Source organism: Mus pahari, chromosome 1, assembly GCF_900095145.1.
Source record: "Mus pahari chromosome 1, PAHARI_EIJ_v1.1, whole genome shotgun sequence".
Classification (NCBI taxonomy): domain Eukaryota; kingdom Metazoa; phylum Chordata; class Mammalia; order Rodentia; family Muridae; genus Mus; species Mus pahari.
The window spans coordinates 17,957,027-17,984,818 of NC_034590.1; the positions used below are offsets into that span (position 1 = coordinate 17,957,027).

The 27,792-nt window shown below is 51.6% G+C and overlaps 2 protein-coding genes across 2 annotated transcripts in view; both read left to right on the forward strand.

The window, feature by feature from the left end:
- Positions 1-10,809, forward strand: part of Slc6a16 (solute carrier family 6 member 16) — a 30,067-nt gene extending 19,258 nt beyond the window's left edge. Inside the window, exons 8-12 of the mRNA XM_021216703.1 lie at positions 6,195-6,378; positions 6,633-6,834; positions 6,958-7,117; positions 10,195-10,357; positions 10,585-10,809. Coding sequence (XP_021072362.1) covers positions 6,195-6,378; positions 6,633-6,834; positions 6,958-7,117; positions 10,195-10,357; positions 10,585-10,809 — 934 coding nt within the window. The remainder of the gene's footprint in view (positions 1-6,194; positions 6,379-6,632; positions 6,835-6,957; positions 7,118-10,194; positions 10,358-10,584) is intronic.
- A 7,786-nt stretch (positions 10,810-18,595) lies between these two features.
- LOC110337396 (orphan sodium- and chloride-dependent neurotransmitter transporter NTT5-like) lies at positions 18,596-27,451 on the forward strand. The gene is made up of 11 exons (XM_021220291.1): positions 18,596-18,848; positions 18,962-19,119; positions 19,202-19,328; positions 19,420-19,598; positions 21,142-21,252; positions 21,433-21,674; positions 24,829-25,015; positions 25,306-25,507; positions 25,625-25,784; positions 26,095-26,260; positions 26,529-27,451. Exons 1-11 carry the CDS (start codon positions 18,596-18,598, stop codon positions 26,988-26,990), a joined length of 2,247 nt encoding a protein of 748 aa, XP_021075950.1. The 3' UTR covers positions 26,991-27,451.
- The last annotated feature ends 341 nt before the right edge of the window (positions 27,452-27,792 follow it).

Consider the following 27,792-nt stretch of genomic DNA (forward strand, 5'->3'; position numbering starts at 1 on the left):
TGCGGTCATGACAGTCTGTTGCTGCTTGTGAAGTGCCCTCACCCCACCACGGAAGCTTGGGCTGGATCCTCAGTGTGTTTCTCGATTTCACTGCTTTTTTTTTTTTTTTTTTTACAGTCTTGAAGGGAGAAGGAATGAAGAACTGGGCCTTAAGCCAGCTCTTCACAAGTTTCTGATAACTGAGTGTGAGAGGAGAGAGCCAGGGAGGCAAGCGTGAGTTGGATTTCTCCATAGGAATCGCAGTCTCCACAAATGACTGCCATGTTCTCCTAGAAGCTGGTGTTGTGTGACTCTTCCTGGGTAACAGGGAAGTGACAACAGGCCAAAGAGGGTGTCACTTCAGGCCAGCTGGTGAACCAGTGACTTAGCAGGGTTACTCACAGGAGCAGGGTGAGAGATGACCTGAGAAAATGGCTGACTTAAAGGCAGCACTGTGACTGCGTGCCCACCACACATGGGTGACAGGTTATGGAAGCTGCCTCCAGTAGCTCCCCGAACCACTTGCTGGCAATTGTATACATATGAAGGGGCCTTGTGTGTCTTGTAACTTTCTGAGCTTCTGGTGCCTCCTGAGTTTGGTTAGGTCCCTGAGTCCTATGACTCTCCCTCAGTTCACAAGGGATAATTTCAGTTCAGGCTTATAGAAGTTAGCCACATGGTGATCTGAGTGCATAGATGCACCCAGTTCTGCATGGCAGATGCTGTTGTCCCTCATAAACCCGAGACTGGTTCCAGAACCCTGTTAGATACTGCAGTCTGCAGCTGCCCCACTTTCTGTGTGATGTACTGCTGCACTCCGGTGTTCCTACCATGCCTTCCTGTAGACTGAACTCACCCAGGACAGTGCAGCCCTGAACGGCGTCCCTGCTGTGACTAAATCTAACTTTGAGCTGTTTGGGGAATATAAGTCTTGATTTGCTTCAGGACGCTCTCCTCTTCGTAGCCCCAGCTAGCTTGGCTCACATCTGTCTTCCCATCTAAGCCTGCCATCTGCTAGGTGTTACAGGTGTGTGCCATCATACGCAGCAATGTCAGGAATGTTCAGTGCAGAATGCAGTCACTGGGGATCTAGTCACACAAACACATCAGCGATAGCCAGAGCCTATAGCCGCGCAGGGCAGACTGAGCCTTAGAAGGTGTCGTTGGGCAGCGTCTGCTCAGGGTTCGAGGGCTACAGTGGTTTGATCAGAATTTCCCTCCCAGCGGGAAGTGTAAGGTTTCCACCTCTCTGTTCTGCACAGCACTTTACAGGCCGTGGCTGACCGATTCACTTTGCAAGTCTGAGAAGCATAGAATAGAATATTTGTGTTATTGGTTTAGCTCTTTGATTACCGTTGTATGTGCTTGGCGTGGGGGCAGGGATATCATGGCTGAGGACGGAACACAGAGGACAACTTTGTGGTGTCAGTTCTCCCCTTTCACCTTCAGGGCTCCAGGGAATGTCACAAGACTTGTGTGGCAAGTCCTTTACCCACTGAGCTGGCTAGCAATGCAGACAGGGTTTCTCTGTGTAGTCCTGGCTGTCCTGGAAATCACTCTGTAGACCAGACTGGCCTTGAACTCAGAAATCTGCCTGCCTCTACCTCCCGAGTGCTGGGATCAAAGGTTTGTGCCACCACTGCAGGCCCGTGTGTGTGTGTGTGTGTGTGTGTGTGTGTGTGTGTGTGTGTGTGTTTAAAGCCCCCCTTTTATGAGATATTGCATACATATAAGAGACACATAAAGCCAAATGTTGAGTGTAAACCTCTGTGAGCTAAACAGTGCCCACATGAAGAACTGTCCCCCCAGAAGGTGTTCTTTCTTCCTGAGAGTGTGCATGCCAGGGGAGGCCAGAAGGGGTGCCGACTGGCTCCACATCACCCTACATTATTGCCCCGGGACAGGCTCTCTCCCCAAACTAGAAGCTCTCCATTTTGGCAAGACTGGCTATCTAGCAAGATCCAGGGACCTAGCCGTCTGCCTCCTGGGGCTGGGACTACAGGCACGTGTGGCTGAGCAGTACTCCTGGGTGCTGGGGTTGGGACTCCCGCATACATAGCAGGTGCTCCCACCCATAGCCATCTCTCCAGCCATGCTGCGTTTTCTCATTGTAGTGTTTGCACTGGGCTTTCTGCCCTCTGGTCCACTTTAGCCACAGTTGGTTTTTAATATGTATGGTTTTACCTGCATGGATGTCTGTGTGCCACTTCTGTTTCTGATACCTTTGGAGACCAGAAGAGGGCAACAGAGCCCCTGGAACCATCTCTCCAGCCCCTGTGGTCTTTATCTTTCCATCACCTTTGGACTGTTTTTCTCCTTTGTTTGCTAATTTTGTTAATTGTTTGTTTCATTGACCTTTGCTCTTGTTTTTAATATTCTCTTCCACGGGGTGGTGGGAGAGTGGGGGTGGGGAATGCTAGAGAGATGACTCAGCAGCTGAGAGCACTACTGCTGCTGCTGCTGCTTGCTCAGCAGACCCGAGTGGGGTTCCCAACCCTCATAGGTCTGACAGGCTCTGGATGCTCTGGGCACCTGCACTCACATACATATGTCCCTCACACGTGATTTAAAAATAATAAAAATAAATGTCTTTTTTGAGTCAAGTGGTTCTGCTTGGCCTGGGACTTGCTATGCAGACCTGCTTTGCCTTGAACTTTCAAAAAATCTGCCACTGCCTCTGGCCACCCACACTGCCGTGGTTGGAGCTGAACCCAGGGCCTTGTGTGTGAAATGCAAGTACTTTACACTGAGGTGCACTCTGGCCCCTTTAAGGCTATATTTATTTTTAGTGTTTAAGATGTTTTTATTTTATCTTATGTGCCTGAGGGTTTTGCCTGCATGTAGAACTCTGCATGCCTGGTGCCCGTGGGGGACGGAGAGGGTGCCGGAGTCCCTGGAACTGGAGTATAGGTAGTCGGGAGCTGCCAGGTGGGTCCTGGGACCTGAAGTTGGGTCCTCTGGAAGAGCAGCCAGTGATCTTAACTACTGAGCCATCTCTCCAGTCCTCTTTGGAAATACTGATTGATTTGTTGGTTGGTTGGTTTTTCTAAGACAGAGTCTTACCATGTAGCCATGGTTGTCCTGGAATTTACTATGTAGTCAGGAACGCACTATGTGGACCAGGCTGGGCTCAAACTCGTAGAGTTCCACCTGCCTCTGCCTGCTAAGTGCTGAAATTAAAGGAGTCCATCACCACCACCTCTCTCTCTTTCCCTCTCCCTCCCCCTCTCTCCCTTCTCCCTATCCTTTTCCCTCTCCCCTCCCTTCTTTCTTCTCTCTCTCTCTCTCCTCCCCCCACATCTCTCTTCTTCTCCCCCCACGTCTCTCTCTCTTCTTCTCCCCCCACATCTCTCTCTCTCTTCTTCTCCCCCCACGTCCCTCTCTCTTCTTCTTCTCCCCCCACGTCTCTCTCTCTTCCAGTCAAGGTTTTTCTCTGTAGCCCTGGCTACCTGGAACCTCTCTGTCATCCAGGATGGCCTTGAACTCTGAAATCCACCTGCCTCTGCCTCCTGAATGGGGATTAAATGTGTGCACCCCCCCCAAGGTTTCTTTACTTATATTAAGTTGAGAATACCCTTTGTGAGTACACTGTGTTTGCATCATTTTATCCCCTCCCCTGCTTCTCTCTCTATGTCCCTCAAAACAAATGGCAGACACTGGTTCCACAGCCATTGGCTGCCTGTAGCTCTTCATCTAGGGGTGTGCCTGTGACCTCCCCTCCATTCATGCTGACATAGCTACCGTACAGTCTTTGCCAGTCTTGTGCAGGCAGCCCTATGGTTGAGAGCTCATGGGAGTAGCATCTCTATCCTGTCAAGAGGACACTGTCACACAGAAGTCACCCTGGTCTGCTAGGCTCTAAAAACCTTTCCGCCCTACTGTTCCCTAAGCCCTAGGGGTAGTTGTGTCTCACCAAGTTTCCTTGGCCTTGAAGTTGTGATGTTCCTGACTCGGACTCTTCAAGATCTGAGATCATAGGCCTGTAGCACTAGACTTAGCCTAGTTATGAAGATCTTCAACAGGACTGAGGTGAGTCTCTCTGGACAGGAGCTTAGGAAAGAGATTCTTGGAACTAAAGTCTTGGTCTTGGGGAGAATCAGAGTCAAAACTTGGGCTTCACAGAAACTATTGCACGTGCCAGCAAGATTTTGCTGAAAGGACCCTGACATAGCTGTCTCTTGTGAGGCTATGCCAGTGCCTGGCAAACACAGAAGTGGATGCTCACAGTCATCTATTGGATGGAACACAGGGCCCACAATGGAGGAGCTAGAGAAAGTACCCAAGGAGCTGAAGGCTCTGCAACCCTATAGGTGGCACAACAATATGAACTAACCAGTACCCCAGAGCTTGTGTCTCTAGTTGCATATATAGCAGAAGATGGCCTAGTCAGCCATCACTGGGAAGAGAAGCCCCTTGGTCTTACAAACTTTATATGCCCCAGTACAGGGGAATGCCAGGGCCAAGAAATGGGAGTGGGTGGGTAGGGGAGCAGGGTGGGGGAAGGGTATATGGGACTTTGGGATAGCATTTGAAATGCAAATGAAGAAAATATCTGATAAAAAATTGCGAAAAAAGTGATTCGAGATGCTAATAAAGAAATTATAAAAGTTAAAAAAAAAAAAATCCCTTGGGCTTTAAGTTATAGCTGAGGCCTCCTTGTGGATACAGCCCATTGAAAATGTCAAATTTCCTCTTGCTTTTTGTCTGTTAAACACCCATGAGCTCCTTCCCTGCTGCTCGGAAGAAGTGGCAGCAGCTTCCGCCTCACTGTGCTGCTGAGGGGGGGCCTTCTCAGTGCAGGTGCTGGATTTAAGATGGGAATCTCTGCCAGGCATGGCAGCACCCTTTTAATCCCAGCAGAGACGGGGCTAGGGGCAGGGGCAGATGCAGGGGGAGGGGCAGATGCAGGGGGAGGGGCAGAGGGGCAGAGGGGCACAGGGGCACAGGTCTCTGTGAGTGTGAGGCCAGTCTGGTCTACATAGTGAACTCTAGGACAACCGGGAAGAGACACCCTACCTTAAAAAACAAAACAACAAAACTAAAGCCCCGAACCAAAAAACAAAAAGAGAGTGATTTTGGCTTCTAAACCACCATTTATTTATAATTTTAATTAACTAATGTTTTCACATTCACTTATTCACTGTGTAAGTAGATGGAGAAGCCAGAGGACGGCTTCTGACGCCCAGGAGCTGGAGCCGCAGGCAGTTGTGAGCCTGCTCACATGGGTGCTGGGAGTCAAACCTGTGTCCTCTGGAAGAGCAGCACATGTTTGTGTTGGCTGCTGAACAATTGCTCCAGCCCCTTGTTAGCAGTTTTATTCTTTTTTAAACATTTTTAAAAGAATTATTTATTTATTTTATGCATATGAGTTGCTGTCTTTTTTTTTTTTTTAAGATTTATTTATTTATTGTATTGTAAGTACATTGTAGCTGCATTCAGATACCCCAGAAAAGGGTGTTAGATCTCATTACAGATGGTTGTGAGCCACCATGTGGTTGCTGGGATTCCTACTGAGCCATCTCTCCAGCCCCTGTCGCTGTCTTCAGACACACCAGAAGAGGGCATCAAATTCCATGGTTGTGAGCCACTGTGTGGTTGCTGGGAATTGAACTCAGGACCTCTGGAAGAGCGGTCAGTGCTCTTAACCGCTGAGCCATCCCTCCAGCCCAACAGTCTTATTTTCATAAGAAGATTCAAACTATCTTTCAGTTTAACTTATTCACAACGAGAATATTAGTCCAAGTGTGTAAGTGACTTGTCCCCAGAATAGCATCCTGTTTTACATCGTAGGATATGGTCAGTCTATCCTGTGCTCACAAGGCTTGCAAAGTTCTCAGCAAGGCTCTGCTCAGGGTCGAGGTAGCAGTTCTTTCACATGGCACAACTTGGGAATGTCACACACTTCAAAGTCCTGGGAAGCTGTTCCAGCTTTCTGAAGTGTGGAGCTTAAAAGGTCAACTTTCCCCTCTCAGTCTCAGAAAAGGTCATGAAGACCAAGACCACAGAGTCCCAGGAAGCCCTTAGAGAATCCCTACCCCAGGTTCCCCAGGGGCACACATTCTTGATGGTCCTGAGAACAGGCATTCTTGAGGGGCCACTGCGGGCTTCCCTTTGCCCAGATCACTAATGCTGGGCTCGAGACAGTTCTCATGGATAAGATGAACAAGGGAAGGCCGGTGCCTAACCCTGGCCATCCTGACTCACCTCATCCGCAGGAACAGAGAGAAGCTTCTAGGGCTAATAGCCCAGGGGATTCTGCCTCCTGAGGTACAGCCCCCTAAACTGAGGGCCAACCCGACCTCCAGCTACAATTCCTGGCTCAGCAGCCTCCCTCCACCCTTGAGGAGTGCCGTTCTGGGCGTGGTGCCTGAATGCAGCGTCCAGAAGCAGTTTCTGAAGGTCAGTGGGGATGGCCCAGGGCAAAGGAGATGCTGGAGAGCTCGCTCTGCACCCCAGAGAGCTCAGCTTTCCTTAATTCCAGAAAGAAATGTGATGCATAGCCCTGGTAACTCGGGAAAGACCACTCAGAGCACCTTCTGTGGATGGCAGCCCCCCCCCCCTCCGCCCGGTCTGCTCTCCCCTTGGACGGACGCAGGGGCTTCAGGGGGTTTCTAGCGCAGTAGAGAGAGCGCTTTACTCTCGTGTGCATGCAGATTCAGGACAACCCTCGCTTCCTGTTCCTGATCTTCACTGAGGTCATCTCACTGCTACCTGGGTCTGGCTTCTGGACTGTCCTCTTCTTCCTGCTGCTGCTGACTCTGGGAATGTGCTCCAATCTCACGTTCATGCTGGGCACTGTTTTGACACTCCAGGACACCTTCCCCTTCTGCAGGAGACAGCCGCGGTTGCTCATGGGTATTTCCACCTCCGGCCCAGCTCCCCCACAGCATTGTCCCCAGCCCTGGCCTGTGATCTCCCCTTAGCCCCATCCCCTGCCAGACCTCTAGGATCCTGACACAGACCTAATGCTTCCTCCAGTGTGTGTTTCCATGACGATGTTCCTGTGCGGCCTCTTCTTCATCCAGCCTTCAGGCATCTACTACTTTTCACTGCTGAGTGAATACTGGGTAGCAGTGCCCATCATCATCATCATCATATGCGAAAACCTTGCTGTAGCCTGGGCCTACGGGGCCAACAGGTGAAGAGCCAGGCCAGGCCCCTAGAACATGGATTTGGGTGGGGGGGAGGGGTTGGTGGCTTTCCTGTTGTTTCTAATCAAACTAGAGTGGCAATGAGGGCTCTTAACTGCAAGGGCTCTCAGAAATGTTTATTTGTTATACTTTGGGGTGCTTCACGCACTTTATGACCTGCTAGTGACCGGGGATACTGCATAAACCGAAGGCAGCACCCCGTGTTCAGGAGCCCACATGCTAGTGGTATAGACAGATTGCAGCAACACTGACGGACACGGAAACCATAAAGGACAAGAGAGGACAGGAGGAGGCTCAGCTGGTAAGGTCCTCGTTGTGCAGGTCTGAGCTCTCCCCTCAGAATGCACATAGGTGGTCATGGTGACACCGTTTTAGCAACCAGGACGCCTTCCCCTTCTGCAGGAGACAGCCAAGGATACGCCCCTGCCCCCCCAGTGCCTTAACACCAGTCCTGACCTGTGACCTCCCCTTAGCCCCTGACACATGCCTGCGTGTGAGCTTATGTGTGGGTGTTTCTGCTTCTGTGTACACCCAAGGCGATGGGAGGTGCAGACAAGAGAATCCCAGAGCCCTGATAGCCAGAGAATACAGCTTGGAGTTCGGTGAGAGACCTCATCTCAAGAAAGTCAGGAAGCCACTTGGTACCAGCTCCAGCCTCCACATCCGTGCACAGGCACAGTGGTGGTGTAGTGTAGGTGTGTGTGGTGCGGACACAGTAGTAAGGAAGGACTCCTTCAGGGCAGAGCCGTGCTTTGTGTGTAAGTGCTGTGTATGCGTATGTATGCATGTGAGCAGATCTGTAAGCTTTCCTGCACCTGAGTACCCAGAAGAAATATCCTGCTGGAAGCTGTTGAGGAACAAGGAAGGAATCCAGGGAAGATGGAATAGAATTAGGAGCTTTGAGGACAGAAGATGGGACCTAGCTTTGTGTGCAGCGTGTACCAAAAAAACACTGGGTGGTTTGTAGTAAGGAGTACCATTGTCAGATTTAATTTTTTTTTTTGAGACAGGGTCTCACTATATATCCCCGGCTGTCCTAGAACTTGCTATGTAGACCAACCAGGCTGGCCTCACATGGGAATCAATCTGCCTCTGCCTCACAAGGGCTAGGATTAAAGGCGTGTGCCATCAAAAAAAAAAAAAAATTTTTTTTTTTTTAAAGAAGGCACCTCTGGTGGCTTTGTGAAGGAAAACCCAGCAGCGCTAAGGAAGCAGGAGCTGGCGATGTCTCCCGCTAGTGCGACAAAGGCATGGTGGGAACTGGAATGGATGGAGCGGCCTCGCCATCCGGTCCGAGGCGCCTCTCTTGTGGCTCAGAGCTGAACTGTCAGCCACAAGCCCGTGCTCTGAATATTCTGTGTCTCGCCGGTGAGGCTGCTTTGAAGGCTGAGCAGCCTTTAGGTGGCCGGGCCTGGCTGGAGGGGTGATACTCGGCCCTGACGCCTTCTCTGCTCCGGAGTCCGCTCCATGTTCCAGCTGCCACGGACGGACGGAGCCATCTCTACAGCCATTTCTTCCCCATCACGATGACCACGTTCCCCTCAAAGTCAAGAGCCCTAGTGAACCTTGCCTCCCTTACATTTCTATCTGTCGGGTGCTTTGTCACAGCAGTTCAAAAATTAATAGAGTGGGCATAATGTGGCAGGCCTTTCATCTCGCACATCGGAGACAGAGGCAGGGGATCTCGGTGAGATCGAGGCCAGTCTGACCTACATGGACTCTGTTTCCAAAGAGAAGCAATGATAGGACACACAGTGGTGTAGGTCCAAGGCAGGGGGTGCTGAGGACCTCAGAGTCCATATATGGAGGTACACTGTGTTGTCTTCAGACACACCAGAAGAGGGCATCAGATCCCATTACTGAGGACCTCTGGAAGAGCAGTCAGTGATCTTAACCGCTGAGCCATCTTTCCAGCCCCTCACCTAACATTTAAAAACTTATTATTTTATGTGTATAAATGCTTTGCCTGCATGCATGTCTGTGCTCCACATGTGTGCCTGGTGCTCATGGAGACCAGAAGAGGGCATCAGATTCCCTAGAACTGGAGTCACAGATAGTTGTGAGCTGCCATGTGGGTGCTGGGAATCAAACCTGGGTCCTCAGCAGGATTAGCCAGTGCTCCTCATTGAGACGTCTCTCCAGCCCCGTATATTCTTACGTGTCCTTTGTGTGGCCGAGTGTATGTGTATGGGCATGTGTGTGACACATTGCATTTGGGGAGATCTGAGGACAGCTTGTGGGAGTTGGTTCTCCTCCTATCGTGTGGGTCCCAGAGACTGAACTCGGGTTATCAGGCCTGGCAGCAAATGCCTTTCCTTGCTGAGCCATCTCAATGGTTACCGGCAAACATTTGAGACTCAAGTGTGGCTATGTGTTTGTGGGATGTGTATGTGAGGTCTGTCATTGAACCTGGAGCTCTCCAGCCAGACTGGTTGGCTAGCAAGCCTCAGAGACCCTCGTGTCTCTACCTCCCCAGTGCTGGGAATGCAGGCGTACACCACCATGCCTGGCTCTTTTGTGTGTATTGAAGCCATCTCCCCAGTGCCAGGAAACACCTTTGGTTCTGGGATGAACCCATTATCATATTGAGCTGCTCTCAGAGCACAGGGTCTCTAGGAGGGGAGCGTGTGCAGCCCAGTAGGTGATCCAAGTGCACAGTGGAGGTAAGCGAGAGACACCGAGGGTGAGGATGGAGATGTCAGACAGGCGGGAGCACCGAGGATGGCATTCGGAAGCCAAGTCTGGACAGAGCGATGGAGAAGAGGAGAGGACCCAGGACCCTGAGGGCCCAGTGCTGTCCGGGTTCTGTTTGCTTGGCTTGTGTGGCTCAGTGTTGAGTACCTAGCACCTAGATGGGTCTTTGCCACATCACAGATGTCATCCCAGGATGGCTGAGAGGAGTGTGGGACCCATGGGAGGTGTTGGTTAGCAGGGGGATGGAGGACAGACTAGACCAGGTGAGAGCAGGAGGGCTGACATAAAGCAGGCCTGAGCCGCCGTCACCTAACCTCCCCTCTGAGGTGGGGAGGCCGGACTGGCTGCCACATTCTGTGTCCCCCAACAGGTTCCTTGCAGACATGGTGGTGATGCTGGGCCGCCCCATTTTCTCTGGCTGCGGCTGGCTGTGGTGCTACGTCTCCCCAACGGTGATGCTAGGCCTGTTAATGTCTGTCTTCGTATACCTTGTCAAGGGGCCCCTTGTCTACTTTGCCTGGGACTCAAGCACCGTGAGTGCCCCTTCTCAGATCTTGAAGCGCCTTCCAGTCCCCTGTGAGCTGGGGACCTGGCTATTGGCTCCGATCATAGAAAACGCACCAGCTTCCCTCCCCCTCCCCCTCCCCTCCCCTCCCCTCCCCTCCCCTTCCCNCCCCTCCCCCTCCCCCTCCCCCCACACTTCTTCTTCCTCTTCTGGGAACTTTGCTGTGTTAATCTGTGTTTCTCTGTCTCTCGATAGTCAAAAGAGGTGGTTCGTGTTTTCCCAGCGTGGACCAAGATTCTGATTGCTGGACTGACTGTCTTTGTCCTCATGCCCATCCCTGCATACTTCGTATACTGCCTCACCCTGGGGATTCCCTTCAGATCTACACCATCCAGTAAGCTACCACAGGGCAGTGGCCAGCTACAGACTACAAAGGAGGCCTCAAAGGATATTCTACAGGACTACAAAACAGAGTCCTAACGAGCCTGTCAGCAGAGTCCCCAACTTCCCTCAACAGGCCAGACATCTGGCATCTCTTCCAGACCAAAGAGGCAGCTCTGAACAGCAGTTCAAAGCGATCGATCGCCAGCCTGGATTGCCCAGGGCAGCAGAGCTGTGGGGCCCGCTGGCTTTGCAGCACATTCCTGGCTGGGATCTTCCATTGCCTTACAGTGCATCCCCCCCGGACCCTTGCTGGGTGCACCCAGGTTGTCCTGCCAGCCCTGCCCCTGGTCTGTGAGTCTCCTGCAGGGTGATGGGAAGGGTGGGGCTGCTGGCTAATAAATCAGTCACTGCAGCCCCAGACTGTGTGAGGCTTGATTTCTGTAGATGTCACAGGCAGTAGTTGGCCTTCACAGTGCTGCCATTTGTTTTTGAGAGCCACTTATCTAGCCCCGTGTTCCCAGTGCCTCACCAATCCAGATGCTCAGTCAGCCCCCAGGCCTTGCCCAGAGCATGCTCCTCAGCCGAGAGGACCTGAAAACGGCCTCGACGAAATGGGAAAGGTAGTATCATGCTTGCTGCTAAGAATAGTAATCCCATCACAGGCCACAGAGTCTTAAAACTAATCTTGTGTTTGTGTAGTGGTATGAGTATGTGTGGGGCACACATGAACACATCACTGCACGCATGTGGAGGTCAGAGACAACTTGCAGGGCTTGTTTCTCTCCTTCTAATATGTGAGCCCCATTAAAAAGGCGCAGGTCATCAGGTAGAGGCTGGAGTCATTGAACCGCCCACTAAAGCTCACTTCTGAAGTTTACTTTCCAGCCCTGTGGACCATGTGTGCCTCTGTACACAACCAGGCTGAGGTCCAGCAGAGCTGTGTGGCTGAAGTCCACCAAGGGTTCCCATGGCTGGAAAAGAGACATCGCTTGGTTTCCTGGTGGGGTTGATTGGCTGAGCCCGCCCAGCTAAGTCAGGCCGGGTGGTTCTGGAGCTGAGCTAACATGACTTCCCAAGTGACCAGAGCCCAGAGAGATCCTGGGTAGCCACGACTGCATCCTCAGAGAGCCAGAGAATGGATGTGACAAGACGTGACAAGGTCATGGGACTTGGGGTTCCCAGCTCACACTTGGACCTCAGAAGAGAGGGAGATGTGGAAGGTCTCTGTAGAGAGCTCAAGGGACCAAGTCGCTCCTCCCTGCTAGATCCAAATGAAGGTGGAGCCTTCTACCTGGGTCAGAGTCTATTTCTTCACCGTCCTTCCTTCTGCCTCACCCCAGATCCAGCTCTGGGGTTTCAACCATGGTAGTAGTTACAAGGCGGACCTTAAGGTTTTGGAGAATTTGATGATGGAGTGCAGCAGGCCTTGCTGAGTCTCCTCACACTCAAGTTTTCTCCCCTGCAGCCACTAACTTGCTCCAAGGCCCTTGGGCACCCAGCTGCAAGACTACCTGGGAATATTCCAGGCTGCTGCAGTGGGTGTGGCTGAGTAACCGGAAGGTCAGGGTCTATCTGAGGTTCCTGGATAACTCTGGATCCCTCCTGTCCAGAGTCAAGTTCCCAACCACCTTGTGGATGTGACCGAGCCCTCCCTCTGTCTTCTCAAGTCCCCGTTGTTCGTAGTGGTGGGACAGTCACCATCATGAAGGGCTCCGGGTTAGTTCAGTGGGCTGGCTAGAACCTGACAAGGCCTCATGGCCTCTGGCTTCACTCACTGTATTCTGATGTTTTTGAACACTTAGGAGGGGCCTGAGGGGTCACCATGTGCTCCTTACCTGGCCTGTCTCTCCCACGAGACCAAGCTGCCTTCCACGTGCCTCTCCACCATTTTGAAGCAGATACCAGCTTGATCATTTTAGCTATTGGTATGCTTCCGCACCCTCTTAAAACTTAACAAATAAATATAACAAACCACACTCACTCAATGTCAGTAAATATCCACACAAGATTTTCCTGCCGTGTGATTTTTTTTCTGGTAGCTTTGTCTTCATTTTTATTTCTTTTTACACTTATTGTGCATAACTGTGTGTGTATTTTTTTTTTGGTTTTTCGAGACAGGGTTTCTCTGTATAGCCCTGGCTGTCCTGGAACTCACTCTGTAGACCAGGCTGGCCTCGAACTCAGAAATCTGCCTCCCGAGTGCTGGGATTAAAGGCATGCGCCACCACGCCCGGCTTGTGTGTGTATTTTTGTATGTGTGTGTGTTTGTGTGTGAGAGTGCATGTGTATGTGTGTACATGTGTATATGAGTGTGTGTGCATGTATATGTATGTGTGCATGTGAGTGTATGCATGTGTGTGAGTGTGTATATGTGTGTATGAGTATATGTATGAGTGTGTGCATGTGTATATGTGTATGAATATGCATATATGTATGTATGAGTGTGTGTACAAGTGTGTGTGTGTGTTTGTGTGTGTACATGTGTGTGGGTATGGATATGCCATGGTGCCTGTGGGAGCTGGTTTACCTCCCACCAGAGTAGACATGGCTCAGAGGTACAGGGCTTGTCTGGCATATGCAAGGCCTTGGCTTCCATCCCCAGTACTACTGAGAAAGGGGAGATAGAAAGAGAGAAGAGATTTGCATCAGCAAGCTGTCTCTATGTTGAAAGTGTTTGGTACCAGGGTTGGTGACCCGGGGCTGATCCATGGCTGGTGACCCGGGGCTGGTGATCCAGGGCTGGTGACCCGGGGCTGGTGACCTGGGGCTGGTGACCCGGGGCTGGTGACCTGGGGCTGGTGACCTGGGGCTGGTGATCCAGGGTTGTTGACCCGGGGCTGGTGACCTGGGGCTGGTGACCTGGGGCTGGTGATCCAGGGCTGGTGACCCGGGGCTGGTGACCTGGGGCTGGTGTTCCAGGGCTGGTGACCCGGGGCTGGTGACCTGGGGCTGGTGATCCAGGGCTGGTGACCCGGGGCTGGTGACCTGGGGCTGGTGACCTGGGGCTGGTGACCCAGGACTGATGACCCAGGGCTGGTGACCCAGGGCTGGTGACCTGAGTTCCATCATCAAGAAGTACATGCTGTCTTTGCTTTCTGAGACAGGCTCTCCGTGAGTTATTCAGGCCTTGCACTCACTCTGTTGCCCAGGCTTCTACTTTGCAATCCTCTTGCCCCAACCTCTTAAGTAAGCGGGAATGACAGGCATGCACCACCAGGCCCAACAATCAGCTGAACTTCTTATGAATTGGTACTTAAATCCACAGACTGGTTGATTTTTACATCCTTTTTGTTTGTTTGTTTGTTTGTTTGTTTTTATTTTTGTTTTTTCGAAACAGGGTTTCTCTGTGTATCTCTGGATGTCCTGGAACTCACTCTGTAGACCAGGCTGGCCTCGAACTCAGAAATCTGCCTGCCTCTGCCTCCCAAGTGCTGGGATTAAAGGCGTGCGCCACCACCACTCGGCTTTACATCCATTAAAAAAAATTACATTTATTTATTTTATATATATGACAAGTACACTTTTGCTTTGTTCAGAAACACACCATGAGAGGGCATAGGATCCCATTACAGATGGTTGTGAGCCACCATGTGATTGCGGGGAATTGAACTCAGGACCTCTGGATGAGCAGTCAGTGCTCTTAACCACTGAGCCATCTCTCAAGTCCTACATCCAATTTTTAAAAAAAGTTTATTAGCACACATTAGTCATACATAACCCTGGGTCTCGTGATGACACCTCCGCACATGTATGCAGTGTGTTGTGGCCACGGCCACCCTCATTTCCCTCTCGTGTCCTCCTCGAACCCCATGGATCCTCTTCCTTTCCCAGAGAGGCCGCCTGCTACTCATCTGATATGTCCTTGTTATTGCTTGGAGACCCAGAGAGTCTAATTCTTTCCGGATCATGGGTGAGGGGTTAATTAAGGGCCCCTGGGCACCCTGGGGTGGCTGCACCACTGAGGAAACGTCTCTCCCCTGCCAGCAACCATTGCCTGTGCAGAAGGCCTCAGCTGGAGGCGGGCCTTGTGAGTTCTTCCCTCCTCCATGACAGGATGTTGATAGGCCCAAGAGGGTGCAGCTCACAGCTTCTCTGAGGTAGGAATGCACAACACCTGCTCAAACCTGACCTGGAAACAAGATGGCGGAAGCAGAGCTGACCCAGCAAGTTGTCCTTTGACCTCAACGTTCTTACTGTGGCGTGTGCACCAATATGCCCATGCACACATACCCGCACACACATATATACATTTTTTTTTAAAGATCACATTTCAGCCGCACCCTGCAGCGATTCTGGTTTTATGCTCTGGATCCGGGTCTCGGGTTGGTGCAAGTGACACTGAAGGTTCATGGGCACCTCGAGCAGCATGGATTAAGTGACATTACAAGCCTGAGTAAAGTTCTTCTCTTGGCCCATGGGGCCCCCTGCGCTTCTCAAGGATAAATGGCATTCATCTTCTGAATCTTAACCCCAGATCCTTGGCTTACCTTTGGCAGCGCAGTTACCAGCACTGCTACTTTTTCTAGGGTTTTAGGAATTGTTCGTTTAGAATTTCATATCAGACGTCGCTCCGATTCTAAATTTGGAGACTGTCTCTCCTTTCACTTTTAATTTCTCTCACATTTCCTCACGTAGTTTCAAAAATAGCATTGGAACCTATGCTTTCCTCTTCTTATTATCTTTGGTTTGTTTCATTCTTTTTCTTTTCTGCTTTCTTTTTTCCTCCTCCACCTATCATTACTTTTTATTTATCTCTCTGTCTCATTTCCAAGAGGGTTTGGAAGTCACAGACCTCTCTACCTCTTTTCTTTTTTTTTGGGGGGGGGGGGNCGAGACAGGGTTTCTCTGTGTAGCCCTGGCTGTCCTGGAACTCACTCTGTAGACCAGGCTGGCCTCGAACTCAGAAATCCGCCTGCCTCTGCCTCCCAAGTGCTGGGATTAAAGGCGTGCACCACCACGCCCAGCTACCTCTCTACCTCTCAAGCGCTGGGATCATAGCTATGTGCCCGGACAGTCGGCATTTTTCCTGGCATCTTTTTTTTCCTCCTTCATGTGTACGTGTGAAGTGTAACTGGCAATCAGTCACCTCACTGGGCCCATTGAGGTATAGCTACCTGGCAACCGGTGACCTAACATCCCCCAGGGCAGACTCCAGGGCATCCTCTGGGCGGCCTGTGACCTCACAGGCCAGCTGGTTGGGACAGAGAGGGAAGTGGCCGATTCCCGCGCGGGTTCTCGGACCACGGGGCCGTGACGACGTGGGACTCTCCGCCCACGAGCGGAGCGGGGCCGAGGCCCGCGGTTCGCGCGCTGAGGCGGGTACGGACCACTGTGTCCGCCCCGGCCGCCAGCCCTGCCCATTTGGAAACCCGTCCTTGGGGAAGCCTCCGTTTCCTTCCTGGCCGCGGGGGGGCGCCGTCGGGACGCTGCTGGCAGGGCTGTCTGGGTCTAGGAAGACGACCAAAGGTACTAGCAGGTTTCTGTAGTGACTCTGGAGAGTGAACTACAACTGTTAATAACCAAGCTTTGGAGCTGGGCGTGGCGGCGTACTCCTTTAATCCCAACACTGCGGGTGCAGAGGCAGGAGGATTTCTGGGGCCAGTTGATCTACATAGAGAGGTTCAGGACGTCTAGAGCTACCCAGTGAGATCTTGTCTCAATAAGTAGGAGCATTCCTTTCATCTCTGCACTTGGGAGGCAGAAGCAAGAGGATCACTGGGAGTTTGAGGCCTGCCTGGTCTACTAGCAAGTTCCTAGTAAGCCAGAGCTATATAGAGAGATCCTGTCTCATAAAACAAAATAATAAATAAATATGGCATAGGAAAATACTTGTGATATGATATAATTTATGAGAAATTCATACAGTATATGTAGATATTAATACATAGGTTTCAATCCTGTGCATATCCACATATACTGTAACAATAGTTTCTTTAGTCCCAGTGTTATATATCACATGATATAACTTTTTTTTTTTTTTATTCTTGAGACAAAGTCTTACTGTGTATCCCAACCTGGCCTTGAATTCTTGTTAGTCCTAGGTCAGCCTTGGGAGTTCTGGGATGATGGGTGTGGCGTCACACTCAGCTAAAATCATGGTATCCTTTAACACCATACAGGCCTTGAACCTTGTTAAACTAAAACCTCAAATGTCAACCAGACAACTGGAGAGGCAGAGAGCTTAGCAGCTAAGAGGACCTACCACAGACATAAGCACTCACAACAGCTTGTATCATCAGCTCCAGGAGATCCAGGATCCTCTCGTGGTCCATGGGACCCCCACCCCCACCCCCAATTTAAAAAAAATCAGCCAGGAGTTAACTGACCTAGCAAATATTACTCTCCATCTCAAGCCACAAGTTCAAACCTTGCTGGACATCTTCTCTGTTCCCAAAGAAGATGCTGGCTGCCTTCTGCCTGCAGAATGGGAAAGCCCAAAGGCTTTTCCTTGGGGTGTCCTAGTGAGGAAAAAGCCTGAGTCTGCGCTCTCAGGACCAGCATCAGGACCAGCAATAGGCAGATCCACATCTAAGACTTAGTATGCATGAAAATTAGGACTGCTGACACTCTGGCCCTTGGAGGGTGGTAATTTGTAAAGTGCTGCCTTCAGACCACTGGAGGGGGCTGGTGAGATGGCTCAGCGGATAAGAGTACCCGACTGCTCTTCCAAAGGTTCAGAGTTCAAATCCCAGCAACCACATAGTGGCTCACAACCATACTTAACGACTCCCTCTTCTGGAGTGTCTGAAGACAGCTACAGTGTACTTATATGTAAGTAAACTGTAGATAAATAAAATCTTTAAAAAAAACAAAAACAAAAAAGACCGCCAGAGAGAGGGCTTAGTGTGTCCAGTGCTTATTATAGGAGCATGAAGACTGGAGTTTTCTGCCTAGCGTCCACATAAAAGCCTGGTGTGTGGCACAGGGCAAGGATCTGTAAACTCAGGCTGTGCTAGCGTTGTCTGAAACAGTAAGATGGTTAACGATGGAGGAAGACATCATTCATTGTTCGAGACTGACTTTTATTTTAAATGGTGTGAGTGTGTGTGTCTATGTCTAAGTATGTGCACATGGGTGCAGGTGTCTGCAAAGGACAGAAGGTGGGTGTCAGGTTCCCTGGGGCTGGAGTCACAGGTGGTCGTGAGCCACTCAAGGTGGATTCTGGGCACTGAACTTGGGTTGACTGCAAGAGCAATGTGCATTCTTATAATGGCTGACCCGCCTCCTCGGTCCCCAGATAGTGCTGACCACTGGAAAAATGTGTGGTTCCTTTTGTGTATTTTCCGTGACATAAATGGCATGTGTTTGGAAGCACATGGCCTTTTCCTGAGCATCTGCCTCTTTTTAAACTATAAAATATAAAGCAAAACTGTGATCCCAGGACTCAGGAGGTGGAGAAAGGAGGATGAGGAGTTTCAAGCCATCCTCGGCTACATACGGTGCTTGAAACCCACCTGAGCTAGTAAGACCCTGTCTCCAAACAAATATATACACTCCAAAGCTGTATAAAACCACAGCATCCAATGACGTATGCTTTTAAAATATTCAATTTGCTGTGCTGTGTGTGTGAGTGTTAACACAGACATGCCACTGGACGCATAAGGAGGTCAGAGGACAACTTTCAGGATTCGTTCCCTCCTTCCAGCATGTGGGTCCTAGGAATTGAACGCAGGTCATTAGATTTGGCAGCAAACACCTTTACAGGATTATCTGTCCCCCCCCACCCCCAGCCAGGACGAGTCACTATAAAGCAAACACTTTGTGCCCCTCCATTTCCTTGTGCCTCTCTGGATGCTGGTGCTACACAACAATCTGTCCCTAAAGTCTGTTTTTGGTGACCTCAAAACCCCATCAGGAGTCGAGCCAGATGGCGGAGAACACCATGGACCAATCCTTTGAAGACTTTCTAGAACTCAAGAACAACAAGCCCGTGAAGGAAGAGCACACTGCAAGCAAGAAGAGCAACAACCCCACATCCGTGTCCTGGGGCTTCAAGACCAGAGAGGTCCGCGTTACCAAGATCCCAAACCACTTCCAGGCCAAGAAGACAGAGAATATCCTAATCCTGGTGGCCTTCTCCATCGGACTCGGCAGCACGTGGCGCTTTCCGTACCTCTGCCACCAGAATGGAGGTGGTGAGGCCAGGGACTGTGTTCTGAGATTAAGGAAGGGGTGACAAGACCCCCGGGAAGAGTGTGAGGGGTGACGGGTTCCCAGCTGCCTGAGCAAGCCTCCACTCTCTCCACAGGAAGCTTTCTGCTGATGTATTTCATCTTGCTCCTGCTCCTGGGCATCCCCCTCATGTACATGGAGATGGTCATAGGACAGTGGCTACGTATGGACAACGTCCGGGCCTGGAAATATCTGGTCCCCTGGCTTAGTGGCGTGGGCTACTCCAGCATACTGGTAGGTGTGGGCTGGCAGAGTCCCAAGTCCCCGGTGTCCTCTCCCCTCCATGATGCCCTCAAACCCACCTTCTTCTCCACAGGCTTGTGTCTTGGTGGTCCTGTATAACAGTGCCCTGGTCTCCTGGAGCCTTTTCTACCTTGGCCAGTCCTTTGATTACCCCCTACCCTGGCAACACTGCCCCTTGGTAGAAAACTTAAGCATGGTTGGTAAGGAGAGGGACAGGGGGATGCAATAGGTAGGGGAGACACCCTGTGAGATGGCCTGTAAGTATCTGGACCTCTCCACCCTCCCCAGCAGGCAACTCCTGCCTTTGGTCAGAGCCTCACCAGTATTTCTGGTATCACAGTCTCCTTCAAGCCTCCAATCAAATAGAAGAAGGGATAGAAGTGCTGGTCCTGAACGTGACCCTGTGCCTCTTTGCCACGTGGATCTTCCTCTATGTCACCATGGTCACCAGGATAAAGATCTCAGTGCTAGTAAGTGCCCCGATGGACACTTTCCTCCTGGGGCACAGGGCCACCAGTGTCCCCAGCAGAAGTCCCATGCAAGAGGCCATACCCACTTCAAGGAAGCTGTGTGACCCAGCTTCCTGGTCACCATCACTATGCAGAAACTTGATCTCTCACCTCTCCTAAACACACCCTGGGTCCCAGCCTTCCTGGGCTTTACCACGTGCACGTTAATATGCACGAGTGTTCTCCTTTCTAGCATCCCATCTGTAGCATATGTGGTGTGTGTGTGTGTGTGTGGCTGCCTCCATGTCCGTGCCCTCGTCTGGTTTCTGTGTCATGTGAACATCTGGACTCCCTCACACATCCTAGGAGGCCAAAACACTTCCTCCTTGATGTAATCCTGCAAATCCAGACTCCACCAGGACCAGCAGACCCCGTGCAAAGCGGCCTCTTTTCATTACTCTTCCTCTCAGTGTGGCCCAACAAGAAAAAACCTCATGGAGGAAGGATTTATTTGGGCTCGTGGTGTGGGGGTGTACAGTCCACTGTGGAGGGGAAGGTGTGGCAGCATGAGGCCCGGTGGTTGGGACCCAACACGTGCTCAGGTCGCCACAGAGCAGGAAGCAGAGGAGGCTTCCTTGTTGCTCTTGAGGTAGCTGACCCCATGTCCCTCTTTGGTTCCATCAAGCTCCAGGCTCAAGGGATGTAGACATGGCCGGTTAAGGCTGGTCTTTCCAGATTGGTTAATCCTCTTCTAACACAGTTCACAGACACACCCAGAGGCATGCTTCAAACTCTTGAATAATTCTAAATCCACTCAGGTTGACAAGGTTAGTCGTCACGGGCCGGGGACATAGATGGCTCGACAGAGAAGCATAACCAGGTGGTGGTGGTGGTGCAGGCAGAGTGGAGACAGAGGCAGGTGGATCTGAGTTGAGAGCCAGCCTGGTCTACCAGAGTGAGTTCCAGAACAGCCAGGGCCACACAGAGAAACCCTGTCTCGAAACAAAAATAAAAATAAAAAAAGGAACAGAAGCAGGAGTTCCTGAGTTTAATCCCCAGCATCCAGGTTAAAAAAAAAAAAAAAAAAAAAAAAAAAGCAGCCATGGCGGCTTGGAATCAAGAACTGGGAAGCAGAGACGGGAGGCCAGACAGCCTTGTCTAACCCAGCGCTGGCAGACCTGGTCTCAAAACCCCGGGTGGTGACAAGGACAAAGGGAGCTCGCAGGGCCTGAGGCTGCGTGGGAGGACTTGTAAGGAAGGAAGAAAAGGAGAGGTTTTGGAGACAGGAGCATGACTGCGACTGCCAGGTGGTTGAGGAGCTTGGCGTCAGAGTGGGTGCAGAGAGGCTCCTGCCGTAGACTTGTGTGCATGTGGTGATGCACAGGCTCACGGAGGCCAGGGGTCAACCTTGGGTGGCATTCCTCAGGCACTGCCCTGCTGCACGCATCCACTCTCCCCGCCCCTTGTCGGTCCTCTGTGCCCTCCTCACACCCTGACCCTCTCGGCCCCTGCTAATGTGTTCTCTGTCTTCCTCCTCCCCGCCTCTCCCGATCCACCCGGCTAGATGATGATTTTCTCCATATTGTTCCCCAACATCCTTCTCCTCTGCTTCTTCATCCGCACTCTCTTCGTGAATGGTGTGAAGGCCAGCCTCTGGCGCCTGGTGACCACAGAGGTGAGACCGGGGCTCCAGACTCCTCATCACCCCCAACACACACACACACACACACACACACACACACACACACACACGTCTCCCACTCCAGCCCTCTCTGCATCTTTTGTCCCTCTGCCTGGCCTTCACCCCTCTCTTCTCACCCGAGAAACCACTCCAAAATGCCTCTGTCTTCCACAGCTTTCCATCTTGGCATCACTGGACGCGTGGCGTCAGGCTGGAGGCCATGTTCTCTACTCCCTTGGCCTTGGCATGGGCACCATCATAACTTCCTCCTCCTACCAGACTAGAGGTGAGAACTACATCAGGTGGGCCTCCTTTGTGGCCATGGTCAACCTGGCGATGTCGTTGCTGAGCTCATCCGTCATCTTCCTCGTGATAGGCTTCTGGACCACAACCAGCGGCACTCTGTGTGTTGAGCGGTGAGTGATGTCATGGGGCAGCCAGAGTGGGAGGGGCCCCACCGACCCGCCAAGCAAACCTCTCGATGGTACCCGCCTTACCTTATCTCAGTCTCAGAAGTTGCAAATGAAGCTAGGGAACATTTCCATCTCGCTTATTTACCCCACAGGGCTGCCGGTCACTGCTCGATGAGCCTCCGGAAACAGTTGTTGGCAAAAATGGTTTGAGTTGGGAAGTCATAGGGAGGGCTGGTGTCTGAGCTTCCTCCCAGGTGCTCTGCCTTGCTGGTCATAGCTGGGGCCAGGCACTGGGGTTTGGGTTGTTTGCTCCTCTCCTTCTCCTCCTCCTTCCTCTCTCCTCCTCCTCCTCCTCCTCCTCCCTCTCCTCCTCCTCCTCCTCTTCCTTTTGAAGCAGTGTATCTCTGTGTATCCCTGGCTATCCAGAACTCACTCTACAGACCTCAGACTCACAAAGATCTACTGCCTCCGCCTCGCAAGTGCTGGGATTAAAGGTGTGCGCCAATGCTGGAGAGATTTCTCAGTGGTTAAGAATAGTGGCTCCAGCCAGGCAGGGTGGCACATGCCTTTATTTCCAGCACTGGCAAGGAAGGCAGAGGCAAGTGGATATGTGAAATTCTAGGCCAGCCTGGTCTACAGAGCAGGACAGCCATGGCTATACAGAGAAACCCTGTCTCCAAAAAGCAAGAATAAAACAAGAACAGTGGGTGCTCTTGCAGAGGGCCTGAGTTCAGTCGTAAGCACCCAAACGAACCATCTCTAACCCTAGTCCCAGGAGATCCAACACTCTTCCGGCCCCTGAGAGCACTGTTCACATGGGGTACACATACATGCACACATAGACAAAATACCTGGACACACAAAATAATAAAGGTGTGTGCTGCCACAGTGGGTGCAGCGCTGGACTTTGTTTTGCACACAGCAATGCTCTTAGTTATTTTTTGAGGTTTTATTTCTTTTCCCTTTCCCCTTTCCAACCCCTCCCATATACCTCACCTTGCTCTTTTTCAAATTCATGAGCCTGTTTTTTTTTTTTTCATTAATTGTTGTATCATTCATAGTTTTTTTTTTTAAAGATTTGTTTTATGTAAGTGCACTGTAGCTGTCTTCAGACACACCAGAAGAGGGCATCGGATTTCATTATGGATGGTTGTGAGTCACCATGTGGTTGCTGGGATTTGAACTCGGGATCTTGGGAAGAGCAGAGCCACTGAGTCATCTCTCCAGCCCCACATTCACAGATGTTTAACAGCTCCACAGTTTTCCTTCCAATTAGGATGTCAAAGCTGGGAGAGCTGGGGTCAGCCCGGGCTTCTGTTGGTCTATTGTTTGATGCTTGTGCACACTTGTTGAGGCCTGGACACAACTTTGTGGAGTCTGTTTCTCTCTGTTGTGTGGTTCCATAGCTCAGGTTTGTACGGCGAGTGATCTGTTCACAGAACGTTGAGTTTTTATTCAAAGGCAGGGCCCGATATGGCCAAGACTGCCTTTGACCTCTCTAGGTAGCTGAGGAGGACCTTGAACCTCTGATCCCACTCTCTTGTCCTCCTGAGTTCCGAGGTGATAGGCATGCAAGGCAATAACCCAGCTTACATCTGAGAAACCGAAAGTCGAGCCACAGTGAGGTCACACTGCCATACCTGCCAGGGTCACTCACCGACCAAGTAGCCTGAGAAATTAAGACAGAAAACCGTGAGAGTCGGTGCATGGGAAGCCATGGGAAGCAACTGGGAGGGAGCTGTGTGCTTTGTCGGCGGGTGTGTAAAACAATGCCTTTGGAGATAAAGTACATCTCAAAGTCCAATCACGCCCACGCTGGGACCCCCAGTCCACTGCTGCTGCTCACCACCTGGTAGACATCCGTGTTACAGCTCTGTTCACAGTGACCCAAATGGCGACTGACCGCTGTCTACCAAGAGATGACTGTGGTTACAGTCTGAAACCCTAGCACATGAGGTTTCATTTTAAAAAATAAATAAATCAGCTTAGCTATCCAGCTCATGGATACTAGGCACTAATGCTAAGGACTCGACGACTACTGCGTTTTTGTGGCTTCACGTATGACACGCTTACTCTCCAAAGTTGTATGTCGATGTTATTCGGAGGCAGACGTCTGAGGGTGTCTGAGGGTGACAGTTAAGGTCACTAGGCTGGGACTCTCAGGATACAGTTAATGGCTTTATAAGAAGAGAAAATGATTGAGGTGGTGGCCAGGGCTACACAGAGAAACTCTTTTTTTTTTTTTTAAATTTTTATTTATTTATTATATGTAAGTACACTGTAGCTGTCTTCAGACACTCCAGAAGAGGGTGTCAAATCTCATTATGGGTGGTTGTGAGCCACCATGTGGTTGCTGGGATTTGAACTCAGGACCTTCAGAAGAGCAATCAGTGCTCTTAACTGCTGAGCCTTCTCTCCAACCAGAGAAACTCTTATCTTGAAAAAAACCCAAAGTGGCGGTGGCTCAGTTCTCAACCTTCCTGATGCTTCCACCCTCTGATGCAGCTCCACCGGGGTGCTGACCACCAGCCATAAAGTTATCCTTGTTGCTCCCTCACAACCCCTTTTGCTACTGTGTTATGAATTATAAATGTGAAAAGCTTGTTTGTCCCCAGAGAGATTGTAACCCACAGGTTGAGAACTGTTGGCTCAGTAGTTAAGAATACTTGCTTTTCGCCAAGGCATGGTGGTGCACGCCTTAAATCCCAGCACTCGGGAGGCAGAGGTAGGCGGATTTCTGAGTTCGAGGCCAGCCTGGTCTACAAAGTGAGTTCCAGGACAGCCAGGGCTATACAGAGAAACCCTGTCTCAAAAACCAAAAATGAACAAAACAAATGCAAACAAAGGGATGGAAAAGGTAGCTAGGAAGCTTTCCCTGCCTGGCCCTGCCTGGCCCTGCCTGGCCCTGCCTGGCCCTGCCTGGCCCTGCCTGGCCCTGCCTGGCCCTGCAGCTCCCTGTGCTGTGTCAGAACCCTGCTGCGCCCCCACAACACAAAGAGGCTCTCACAAGACGGGGCTCCTCAACCATGGACGGCCAGAGCCACAACAGCATCCCTCCTGGACTGTCCCACCATACCTGGTCCCCACTCTCCTTGGATGGTGACGGCTGATGAGCCAGCCCATTCTCTGTCTGTCTTTCCCCTTCCAACCCCGTCAGGAATGTCTCCAATCTGCTCAACCTGATAGCCAACGGGGTGCTCCCACAGGCCGCCTGGCCTCCCAGAGACATCGTCCATAAACCCCCAGTGGAATTCCTAACCTGGATCAACCAGCTTCCCAACAACTTAAAGAGTGAGGTCATCCATCAGACCCTGCCCTGCAGCATCCTGATGCAGACGGAAAAGGTGTGTTTACCAGGGGGGCCCAGGCCTGGCAGCCTCGAGGCAGGCAACAGTACTAAGAGTCACGACCCAGCCACCATGTGAGCTACGCTGTGGCTCACATCAGACAACCCAGAAAACGAATGTTACCCAGGTCACCCAGCCAAGGAAGGCAAAACCTTCATAGCTTTTACCACACACTTCCATGCTGGGGATCACAGGTCTACCCGTGAAAGATATTACTAATCGAGTGCTGCGCCATTCCCCCATCCTATTTGGATGCTGCACTGCCTCAGAACCCTTCTCCCCCACAGATAATGGAGGGCCCTGGCCTGACATATGTGGCCTTCTCTCAAGCCATCTCACTGTTTCCCGGCTCCTCTTTCTGGGCCATCATCTTCTTCATGTCTCTGGCTATCATGGGTCTGGGCACCATGATAACTCTCCTGGAGGGCATCGTGCTTCCTCTGCAGAAAAGCATCTCTACCTTCGCAAAGCATCCCAAACTGGTACAAGGTAGAAGAAAGTCCATACCCTGTACCCCCCCATACTCACCCCAAGTATCCCCCAGCCTTCACAGGGACCCCCCGACTCACAGACCCCAGTGTGCCCCCAATCCGCTTTGACCTTTAGTGCTTGTCTGCTTGGGAGGATTTCTGGGGAGCCTCGTCTTCTCCAGCCGCCCTGGCAGCTACGTGGTGTTCCTGTTAGATGACCACCTGGTCCCTATGATCCTCGTCATAATTGTGGTGATCCAGAACCTGTCTCTGGCTTGGCTCTATGGAATCAAGAGGTGATTTCCAGACTCAGGGAGGTTGGGAGGGGTGGGAGGAAGGCGTAGCTATTAAGTCCATCCTAGGCCTGGCAGGGATACAGGCCCCCCCATGGGTCCTCAGACAGCAGTCAGATCCTACAGGGAGACGCAGTCTCAGGTACACTGAAGGCCAAGGACCGGAGTGGTTCACTTCTCATGGGGTGACATCATGGCTGTCCCAGAGCCAGGGACACACATCAAGCGTCAAGAGCATCTGAGGGAACCACAGATAGAAGGTCTCCCTGGGTCCGGGTTATAGATGTCCTGGCCGTTACCTCCTTCCCCCCAGGTTCAGGGCTGAGATGTTCAGCCAGCTGGGCCGCCAGGTGTGGGCACCTTTCACCTTCCTGTGGAGCTACGTGACGTTGCCCATGCTGCTGGTCCTGCTCACCATCTACTTCCTGAATCTCTATTACAGTGGATCCCCCTACTATGTCTCCTGGAATAATAGCATGGTGCGGCCCCTGCCTGTGGGGACCTGGGGGCCCTGCACCCTGCCCTGTATCTCCTACCCTCAGAGACCTGGAGACCCCAAATCCCAAGCACATAGACACAGGCCCCCATCCCACATCTCCTACCCTACCCCAGGGACTCGGGGGAACCCTGCATTCAGAGCACCCAGTCTGAGCCCTCATCCTGTATACCCTACCCTGAGGGACCTGGGGACACTACACCCAGACTGAGCCCCCCTTTCCCCCTGTGGCCCACTATCCCTGTCCCCAGAGCCACGAAGTGAAGCAGCCTTACGAGAAGATAGCCCTGGGCTGGGTCACCTTCCTCAGTGTCCTGGCGCTGCTGCCGATCCCCGTGTACCCACTGCAGCACTGGTGGTATCTGGATGACCCAAACATCTGTGAAACCTTAGAAAAGCCTCTGTCCTCCAAAAAGACGGTCACGGTGCCCAACAGAGTCACCCAGTGGCCCGTGCACCCCATGAGGAAACTCACCCTCAGAAATCAGGAGAAAAGCAAGGCTTTATTCCAAAGCAAGAGTCCCCCGGAGAACTTCCTTCATCCCCAAATCCTGATAACAAAAAAGGACAGTGAGAACTACTCCAATTTCAGCTTCCCCGACGCCACGCTTCCTTCTCGCATTGGCTTCTCCACCTTGAACATCACTGAGGTCTCAAAGTACACCAGCCACTCAGAATCCCTTTTTGACTCCCACAGCACTGGAGAGAAGTGACAAGCTTGAGACTTGTGAAGGAAAGGCTCGTAAGAGCCCCGCTTAGCAGCGGCCAGCCACATCATCTGGTCTCGGTAACCAGTGATGGGCGCCAAGCCTCTAGCACAGACCCCACGGAAAGCAGAAGACGGGGGGGGGGTATGCAGACCCCAGCCCAGACTTCTGTGGTAGCCCCCGTGGGCCCCAGACAGTCATGGATGACGCATTAGTCCATCCTCTAGCACTGGACACTGTGCCCAGGGCAGGCCCCAGGGCCCCTTCCCTCTCTTTGATACGGACACAATTTTGGTGTGCCCGCGTGGGCATCTGGGACAGTCCCAGTTACTGAGAGACACAGTGGTTCGTCCCCCTAGCCCTAGCCATCGGGCCTGTCAGAAGTGTGGCTGACTTCCCAGGGATGGCCATCTCAGATGGCACCAAGATAGCAATGTTGTCTATCAATAAATGAGGCAGTGGATGACCCATACCAGTGGTGTGTACAGTGTTCTCGCTCACACACGTGCACTTCCAAGTGAGCCGCTTAGAGCTTTGTGTCCCCAAGGGGCCAAGGTCCCTTGTGTATAAGAGTGTTTTACTCACATGTGCACCACATAAACCACATGTGTGCTTGGCTCCCTAACAAAGCATGAAGTTGGGACAAGGGTCTTGGACCCTCTGGAACTGGAGTTGCAAGTGTTTCTGTGCTGGGAGCCAAATCTAGAAAAGCAGCCAGTGCTCTAACTGCTGAGTGAGTTTCAGGACAGCCAGGGCTACACAGAGAAACCCTGTCTCAAGAAAAAAAAAAATCCAAGGGGAAAAAAAA

Bases quoted from the DNA above. Each gene is read 5' to 3' on its own strand.
- LOC110337396 (XM_021220291.1), top strand. From the start codon at position 18,596: ATGGACCAATCCTTTGAAGACTTTCTAGAACTCAAGAACAACAAGCCC. The intron at 19,120-19,201 runs GTAGGTGTGGGC...TCTTCTCCACAG, and splicing joins TGGGCTACTCCAGCATACTG to GCTTGTGTCTTGGTGGTCCT. The intron at 25,508-25,624 runs GTAGAAGAAAGT...TTTGACCTTTAG, and splicing joins GCATCCCAAACTGGTACAAG to TGCTTGTCTGCTTGGGAGGA.